General features: G+C 40.2%; 2 protein-coding genes across 3 annotated transcripts in view; both read left to right on the forward strand.

The window, feature by feature from the left end:
- The first annotated feature begins 737 nt into the window (after window positions 1-737).
- Window positions 738-7447, forward strand: LOC113678204 (splicing factor 3B subunit 4). Its single transcript, XM_027195084.2, has 9 exons — window positions 738-797; window positions 1910-1993; window positions 2431-2576; window positions 2790-2918; window positions 3681-3861; window positions 4563-4790; window positions 5356-5579; window positions 6213-6387; window positions 7056-7447. The coding sequence occupies exons 1-9, from the start codon at window positions 764-766 to the stop codon at window positions 7097-7099; spliced, it is 1245 nt and encodes a 414-aa protein (XP_027050885.2). The 5' UTR covers window positions 738-763; the 3' UTR covers window positions 7100-7447.
- A 1051-nt stretch (window positions 7448-8498) lies between these two features.
- The window catches only part of LOC113678215 (uncharacterized), a 6377-nt gene continuing 5502 nt past the window's right edge, over window positions 8499-9373 (forward strand). The window contains exons 1-2 of one of the 2 annotated variants that reach the window (XM_089180459.1): window positions 8499-8595; window positions 9142-9318. In XM_089180459.1, coding sequence (XP_089036585.1) covers window positions 9147-9318 — 172 coding nt within the window. In that variant the 5' untranslated portion in view covers window positions 8499-8595; window positions 9142-9146. Of the gene's footprint in view, window positions 8596-8975; window positions 9319-9373 lie in introns of those variants that run through there. The other variant, XM_089180458.1, reaches the window with a different exon arrangement.

The following is a 9373-nucleotide window of genomic DNA, read 5'->3' on the forward strand; positions in this document are numbered from 1 at the left end:
GTAATGCTTCCCTTCTTTAACAGTCCTACAAAGCCCCTCTTGGCCTTTATTGGATTTTTTAATGGCTTCGGCGAGCTGAAAAAGCTTCTTGACCATTTGCGATCGAAGTTGGCGAGCATTACTTAGACGAAGGGACTTGTTTTTTGGGCGACAAAAATTGGATTGGGTAATTGCTTCTGGGATTTCGTTCACAGACGAGACAATCCCCCCACATTCTCTGCTTTCGGTCTAAATTTGACTTGCGGTAATTACTGCTTGGAACATGCCACATTTTGCAGCTTTTTGAATACAAGCAATTGCCATTTAGAATGCGCACGTTCTTGGGAATGTAGCCTAGTTCTTTTTGCAAGTCGTGCCCGTCAAGACCAACCAAGCCTGGGCGAACAAGAGGTGTTCCTGAAAGCCACCTCGCCTCCGCTCCACCTGGATGGGGACTTGGGGAGAGGGGGGGTGGGAAGCGAACGGCTTCACGTAGGTTAGGCGGAAATTTTTGGAGGCCTACTTCCCCATCCCCCCACATCGTTTTTCCGTCGATTGCTTCTCGCCTCAGTCTGACTTTCTAGTAGAGCCAAGGGCCAAACCTGTTATTCTAATTTAAGAGCACTCAAAACCCTTGCTTTCGTTTACAGAGCGTGACTAGAATTTACTGGAATATTTCTAGGCAGTATTCTTGAACAGCGGTTGTTCGCATCCCCCGTAATTCTTGATCAGCGGTTATTTGCATCTTCACCCCGATGATTGCCGGGAAGTTGTTAATTTCAGCATGGCGGCCGGACCGATAGCCGAGCGCAATCAAGGTAATGTGCGAATTTTCTTTCTTTCTCAGAAGGCTGTGCCATTTGGCTTGCCTATGCCAAGTATCTATGATATCACTGGGTATATTTCTGCTACGCTATTCGTCAACTCGTGTTTACGATGCCTATTTACTAGTTGATTACCACAGCATCAATTATCGTAGTAAGAACGTTTGATCGTTTTCTGGTCCTTTGATCATGATTTGTTAAACACTACATATAGCTCTCGTTAAATCTATGCGTTCTAAGAAAATTATTTTGTCAGTTGAAGCAGGAATTCTTCACTTGTCGTACTAGTGTGCTCAGGTGATCTTTGTTAAGACATACAAGAAACGAGGACGTCAATTGCATTTCGTTGAGATCTTATTCATGTTGAGATCTAGATAAACTTGCAGCGTTTGAACATCGAGTTTTTTATTCACGTGAGGACTGCTTAGTACAGAATAAGCTTAAGAGTCGCTGAGTTAAAAGCTCAAAGTGCCCTTTTTTAATTGCATTTCGTTGAGATCTTATTCATGTTGAGATCTAGATAAACTTGCAGCGTTTGAACATCGAGTTTTTTATTCACGTGAGGACTGCTTGGTACAGAATAAGCTTAAAAGTCGCTGAGTTAAAAGCTCAAAGTGCCTTTTTTTTAGTTTTGAATATTGTGTCTTTTCTTTGATCAATGCGAGAAACGACAAACGGAAATTCAGGATCTTCCCCTTTGGCTGTGGACCGGCGATTTTCGAGATCTGTAATTCTTTTCGTTGCCAGCAATTAAAATCACTCTAAACCCCATGTTTTACAAAGATTTTCTCATTTGGATTAAAAGTTTAACAGATCACTGTTCAAGTTCTTTGCCTATTCAGACTTAATCTTCTTTATTTACTCAATTTTTGCCTTTACCTAATAATTGTTTCTATTACCCTTCCCTACTCTCAAGACCAGTGGTGTAGTCTGAAACTACTTATGCAACTGAACAGCTGTTTTTCTTGTAAAATAATTCGGAGTAAACCAATGCTTACAGAGTGCTTATGTTGAGTGTTGAATGCAGTTTCAAAGTATGACAAAATGATGAAAGACATGCAAACGAATTTTACTATGTCTATTTTTTTTCTTTTCAATTCAAATAGATGCCACAATTTATGTGGGTGGATTAGATGAAAAAGTTGCAGAAACCCTCTTGTGGGAACTGTTTCTTCAAGCTGGACCAGTTGGTAAGTGAAGGCTGTTAGTTTTGATCTCATACCAAGCAACCAGGGTTGAGATTTTGTATATCATTGCTACACGATGTACTGTATGTGCAGTATGCATTCTTATTGATATAAAGGTGATCTCTGTAGGAGACACTCTGGCCCTAGACTCAGGGTAAAGAGGTCCTGTGTGCAGACCTGGTGTGATTATTGTGATGCATTTTTTGTCAAAACACTTTTCTATCACAGCATCTCTCTCTACTTAGGAGTGCAAATGGGCACAGGCAAACTGCCAGGGTAACCCAGCAAAATGCCGGGGGATAAATTGCAATGGACTTTAGTGTCATCCAGGAGACTCAACAATGTTCTCATCTGCTTCCTTCTAAAGAAAACAGGACAAGTTATGGCCATATAAGCCCATCAGCTCAATTATTGACTTTCTGTTTACCTATTTTTTTTAGTGAATGTGCACATGCCTAAAGATCGCATCACCCAGCTTCATCAAGGGTATGGGTTTATTGAATTCCTTGGTGAAGAGGATGCTGATTATGCCATCAAAGTGATGAACATGATAAAAGTATATGGGAAGCCAATTAGAGTGAACAAGGTAGATTATGCCTGACTGTATCATTATGTTTTGCTATTAATTGTTTGGCACTGTTAGAGAAGCACCTTAAAGATGATAATCTCTTCAAGTTATGTTATTGTAGCTACTGTATGCAGTGAATGGTTGGAAATTAGATGTGATTAGTTGTTCTTGTAAGTGTCAAGTTCATGTTTTGTTTCTACTGTAAGAACCAACTTTATTTTGGAATTTCAGGCATCAGCGCACAATAAGAACCTTGATGTGGGTGCCAACATTTTCATTGGCAATCTTGATCCAGAGATTGACGAGAAACTGCTGTATGACACATTTAGTGCTTTTGGAGTTATTCTTCAAACCCCAAAGGTAATGCATTTTACATGTTACCACTTGCAAAGAGCTGCTCGAAGAGAAATGAGTGAAGGGTGATTGATATTTGGTTGTGTAAATTTTTGTAATTAGAACTGTGTGTTGGCATAATGATTACAAGTAAAGCATTGATTGTAAAGGGTGAGCTGCAATTATAGAAAAGAAGCCTGCAAAATAATTCAGGGTTTGATGGGATTTGAACCAGTGTCTCCTAGATGCATGTACATGTACTAGCTGGGCCCGGCTACCAAGTGAGCTAGGAAGGCACACATTGGGAATGGGGCACATTTCAGAGGGTTTTTATTCCCATGGAATAATATGACTATAAATTTCAATGAAATAAGTTTAACCTCTTTAACCTGCATTTTAGATGATAATAAAAACTTGCATGTTACTTTAGTCCATTTTTCTTTGATTGTGCAAATAAAATAAATTTAGAGAATAAGCTATCACTAGATACACAAATATCTCTGTAGTGATTTCAATGTTAAGTATCTCCCACTGATCATAAGCACACATGTACCAATTATCAATGGAATATATTTTTTGGGGAGTGGTTGAAGTTTTGAAAACAAATTGCACAGGATAAACTGTACATTTGTTTACATTTTAAAGTTAATTTGTCAAAAAGTCATTTAATCAGTCAATTTAATTGTCTCATATACAATCAGGTGGTCCAGCTACACGTACATGTAATATTGTTGTAATCAATCAAATTATGTGAGATATCTCATCGTGGAATGTCCTAAACACTTATAGATCATGCGGGATCCTGAGACTGGTAACTCCAAAGGCTTTGCATTCATCAACTTTGCAAGTTTTGAAGCATCTGATGCTGCCATGGAAGCTATGCACGGGCAGTACTTGTGCAATCGACCAATTACAATTTCTTATGCCTTTAAGAAGGAATCAAAGGGTGAGAGACATGGGTCTGCAGCAGGTATGGGTGTTTTCTAACTTGCTTTTCTTTCATGCACAACTTGTTAACCCTTTAATTCCCAAGATCTGATCATCAGTTCTCCCCTCCAGCTACTACACATTTCCTTGTAAATTGATTACAAGAATTTGGTGTTCAAATAAGGTAATAACTTGTACCTGATGAGTTTTAATATTCTCACTGCCTGTTAGCTGTATAATGTATGGATACTCTAGGGAGAGGTTACATAGTAATTACTTCTGGGAGTTTAAAGGTTGAAATAATGTACTTTGATTTTTCACTTAAGTATATTTGTTAGGTGCATTGTCTTGTTAGTGTGTTAGAAAGTTGTTCTGATGAAATTGCTTTTCATTTACTTCTCTCGTGATATCAACTCTCTATGCAATTTCTCTTTCTGGTAGCCATTAATAGCCCTTTGAGCTCCATTCTCCAAGAGTCACCCCTTCCATTATTTGGAGCTTCTGCCCCCCCCCTTCCCCACCCCTATAATAAGCCCCCTTCCCCCCTTCCCTTTTCCCCGTGGACAAAAGCTATGAAAATATTCCTGTTAGTGTAGTAACAATCAGAGGTAAAGCATATGATTTGCATTTTGGCTCTCATCAATAATTTTTGGTAAACCCCTCTCCCCTTGAAATGAGCCTTTCCCCCCTCCCCCCACATTTGATATGACATGAGCTTATTCTCAATTTATCTTCTCTTTCCAGAGCGTCTATTGGCAGCACAGAATCCTCTTGCCCAAGCTGACAGACCTCATCAGCTGTTTGCAGATGCACCTCCAGTTCCTGCTGCTTCTGTAGCACCACCAGCAGTTACCTCAATCATGCCCCCTGCAGTCATGGCTGTACCTCCACCTTCTGCCATGCCCAATATGCCCAACATGCCTCCTGGTGCACCACCAATGCCACCTGTTCCACCGGGTATGCCTCCTCCTGGTAAGTGGTTCCTTATGTGGTGTTTGACTGTCAGTGATCTTCTTTGCAGCTAATGGCACATTACAATATCAGTTTAAGTTTAATTCTTGGAGTTGTTGATAGTCCAGTCACTCTCTCAGTTTCCTTCCATCTTTAGCCTTAGTGTTCACTATGCACCATGCAGAACTGTGGGAGTAAGGTGCCTCACCATCAGAGTTGTGCATGACGCATTAACATCAAATTTTTCACTGATCTTTTTCTTACTCATCCAATGGACTTTGCAGTAAAGGAGGGCTGCTTATAGTGTACCTTTAGTTCAAGATGTCTATAATCTTGCGCTGTATAATGAGCTTGGTTGATCTGCCCATAACTCAATCTCCTGCCCAGAGGATGCCTTGACAAATCAGTTCAGGCCAGACCTGCTAAGGAATTAGCTATGCTTAGCATGCTTGACATGACCTTGAGCCAAATAATTACCCTTGTAGCCAACCCCTTGGGTAGATAAACTCATTTTTATTCATGCGCACAGTACACTTTATTTTCAGTTCATGGACCATTTTGCATCATGGTTTGTTTCTTGTTCTAGGTATGCCTCCTCCTGGCATGATGCCACCTGGCTTCCCACCACCAGGAATGTTCCCTCCACGAATGCCTGGCATGCCTATGATGCCTGGACCTCCAGACCAACTACCACCCCCACCCCCACCCGGTGCACTTGGTCCACCAGGCCAAATGCCACCTCCACCCCCTCCAATGGAGGGAGGTCAGTTTATGCCACCTGTGCCGCCAAACATGCCACCACCTCCTCAGGTCAGTATCATGTACTGATAGTGTGTCATGGTCTGTTTTTTTTTTCTTTTTTCAGGAGACCCAATCTTGTATTTTTCTTTCAAGGGTGTAGCTAAGACAAAGGGTTGGAGAAGGTTGACAGCACCAAAATTTCCATGGGCCTGACATTTAGAGACATTACGTTGCGGGAAGTTCATTTCCACGTGGCAAAAAGGAAAATAGGGAAAATATTTATGCTCTGTAGATTCTTTGGATTTGCGCATTTTAGCAGACCTGAGTCGTAGAATTTGAATGTAAGAGTTGTCTCTCAAAAAAAGAGTCGTTTACACCCCAAGAAAATCTCTACTGGATACGCCCCTGTTCTCGTCAGACCGCTTTACTGGAATAGTCAAGTAATGTCAACATAGCAAAAATGGGTTGTAAATTAATCTCTGACGTGCGATTTTGTCTCTTCGGCTGCTCTGAGGTGAATAGTGCTCGCAAATCAACTTCTACTAGCCAATCAGTGAGTGCTGAAAGCACTATTCACAGGTGAATGATGAAGAGGAAATTTGTCCAACTGGTCCCTGCAGAAAGAAAAAAGATAAATTACTGATTATGTAGGCCCTCTCGGGTTTACTGAATATTTAATATTTATTGTTCGTATTTCCATAGCCTCTTCTTGGTCAAGGACCGTCATCAGATCAAGGAAATCTTTTACCAAGGCCTCCTCATTCACAGTTCCAATCTCCTGGCAACAGACCACACCCGCCAAATGATATGGGACCAACAAGCGGAATACCAAGTCTTCTTGGGCCTCCTCCTATGCCTTTTGGGATGCCTCCTCGAGGTAAGTGCTGACGCTGGCTAGGTTTCTAGTCTGCACATTAGGCGCAGTGTTTGGCAAACTTTTGTAACAGTATTGTCACTCCTCGCATTTCAGTTGTTGAATATCTCGAGTCTGCTATTGTTTATGTACATGAAGATAGGAGTGTCACGAGCACTGACAGAGAAAAGTATAGAGTATAGTATTATCAGTCAAGGGATACAAGAGTTGAATAGTGATTGACCGATCGATAAATGAACGAATTGATGGAAAGATGTTGTCCTCCAATTTTATTGTATTCAAGACAACCTTGTATTTTCAAAACAATAGTTAGCTGTTGTTTACTTTTTTTATGAAAAGGTTTAACCGTGGCTGGTTTGATTGTTGACTGAAATTGTGCATCTGTGCACAAGTATGTACTCGTTAACCTTTTAATTCCCAGAAGAGATTAATATGGAACTTCTCCTTAAACAGGTATCGAGAAAACCCCAACTTATCAGGTAGAAGTTGTTATCTTGATCTAACACTAAATTGTCATAACTGATTGACAAGGAAATGTGTAGCCGCTAGAGGGGAGAATTAACAATTAGATCTTGGGAGTTAAGGGTTAATAATGAAAATGACGATGATAACGACGATGATGATGGTGACAGTAACAATAATAATCACACGATATTATGTTCCTTCCTCAGGTCCTTTTCCGCCACCTCGCTTTGGGCCCCCTCCACCTCATTAACAAATAATGTACCTTAAAAAAGCCTTCGTTAACTTCAGCTAAAAGTGTTAGAAGTAGGAGATTCATCAGCTACACAGCTTTTTGAGCGCATGAGCGACTGTTGTGTAGGGAAGGCGATCAATGGCGACCGTTCTTGTACAGACCACAGCGAAATATGGTTTTGCTGACGGCAAATTGTGTTTTCAGACAGACGTCGCCTTTGTTTTGTTTTGTTTTGTTTTTTTCTTGAGAACGTTGTTACGCAAAGTACACCGAAAACACGTTTATCTTGGAAAAGAAGAGAATGAACTCCCTAACAAGCCCTTTTTCCTTCTGTTTGTAAATAAAAATGTCTCGTACTTTGAGGAACGTCCTTTTCTGCCATTATTGTCCCAGTCCTGACTTTTATTAACTTTATAAGACGCTATAAAGTCTCTTGTAAGAGACTTTAGAGTCTCGTACAGTTACGCGGGCCAGTACGATCAAAATTACTTCAATTCCAAACATGTGATGCTCTTTTAAACATGGCTGATCTTAGGAGTGTGCACGACACGTGTCAAATATGAATTTCTTCATGGCCAAGCTCACCAATGAGTCCTTTGAAGCGCAGTGGTTTGGTGTCCGAGTGCGAAATCAGAATGTCTCGGGTAAGACGGGCTTAGTAATTTCGATGCCCCTACGTGAGTTGCATAGCAACCGACCCTTCACGATAAACTTTCCTTTGTCAGTTGCGGGATCAACTTTTCATTTTAATTGCCTCGTTTTGTTGCCAACTTAACTATTTCCTAAGTTGTACGTTAAAAAAAAATGGAAAAATATAAAGAGTTGTTTCTTTGTTGTTGTTGTTGTTTTTTTTTTTCACGCCAACTGCCGAGTTGAATCTATTAAAATTTTAGGTGCAGTGCACAGTTCTCCGACGTAGGGGACCATTGTTTCAGGAAAATAAGATTCATGATTAAATGAAATGCCGGCTTGGTGTCCCTTTTGATCACAGAACTCGTTTGATACGTTGAATTCCCTTTATATACAAAGTTAAATTACTTTGGAGCAAAAAATGCAATTTCAGCGTTTAGTGGGCAATTTTTCTGATTGAACATATGGCTTCTCTTGTTTTCTGCTTGTTTTCGCCATTCAAAGTTCTTAATCATGTTTTGATTTGGTTAATTAATAAAATGCTTTTAGCGCGAATGTTATCTTTATCTCTTAGATTCCTATATCTAGTCAACTATCTAAGCGTTTCCCAAAAAAAAAAAACGCGATAAAAGAAACAAAAATAATTCGAGTGCCTACTACTCAACTGTTAATTACTTACTAAAAAAGGGCAAGTAATGGTTAATATTTGTTTAGTACTGGCGTATCTAAGCACCTTGTACAGCTGCAGTGACACAAATCTGTCAGTCATTGTGAAAACTTTTCTCAATTAACTCAGTTTCAACAAAAGCGAACTCAATGTTTTTCGAATCTCCGGTCTTCGTGTTGTGCAGAAACAGAAGAGGTGCTAAGTGCAGAAGTGAAAGGTAAGAGTCAGGGAATGTGTTTTGACGGAAAGTAGCGTGCGCGGTGGCTGTCTATGGAACTCACGGCAAAGAGAAATTCAAATAGTGATGGAATAATGATAGAATGAGGAATTCTCCGCTCTACAGCCAGAGAGCCGTTTATTAGGCAGTGAAAATCTCTTAAAAGGACATCAATAATCCGGAAACTTCAGATTAATCCGTCTTAATAGTGAGGTACCTACGTTAGACGAAATTTATGAACACAAGATCATTTTTCTCATCTTTACCAAAAATCATCCTTTTACGTTCATTAATGGATGGCAAAGCCGAGAAGAGAGAAAGGTATGGATGCAAGGCAACCATGAGCTGCGTTATAAGGAAGTACTGCTATCGGCCGGTCTTGCGAACTCCTACTGGGACACTAACTGTGAAATATGTGCTATTGCTATGTACATCGACGCATCCCTAAACATAAGAAGTAAATTTAAAGGAAAAACACATACACATAATAAGCCATAAATATGAGCCATAATCGTGAAAGAATTCTCTCTTCTCTTGAATTTTCAGAAACAATGCTGAAGATGAAATGTTCTCTGCTTTACGCGACAGTTTTGATCTGTTCCTTGTTGGTAATTTATTGTGTGATCAACAAATCAGAACATGGAGCTTCCAGTATCTTTCTGCAGATGTGCTCACCGACGAAGAATGACTTTCCTGAGAACAAAGAGTCCATCCAAAAAGCAGGTGAATTAACAAGGAGTTCTGATGAGAGCGCTCCGCAGCTCCCATGCTGTTTTTG

The sequence above is a fragment of the Pocillopora damicornis genome, chromosome 8 (genome assembly GCF_964200805.1).
Source record: "Pocillopora damicornis chromosome 8, jaPocDami1.2, whole genome shotgun sequence".
NCBI classification, from domain to species: domain Eukaryota; kingdom Metazoa; phylum Cnidaria; class Anthozoa; order Scleractinia; family Pocilloporidae; genus Pocillopora; species Pocillopora damicornis.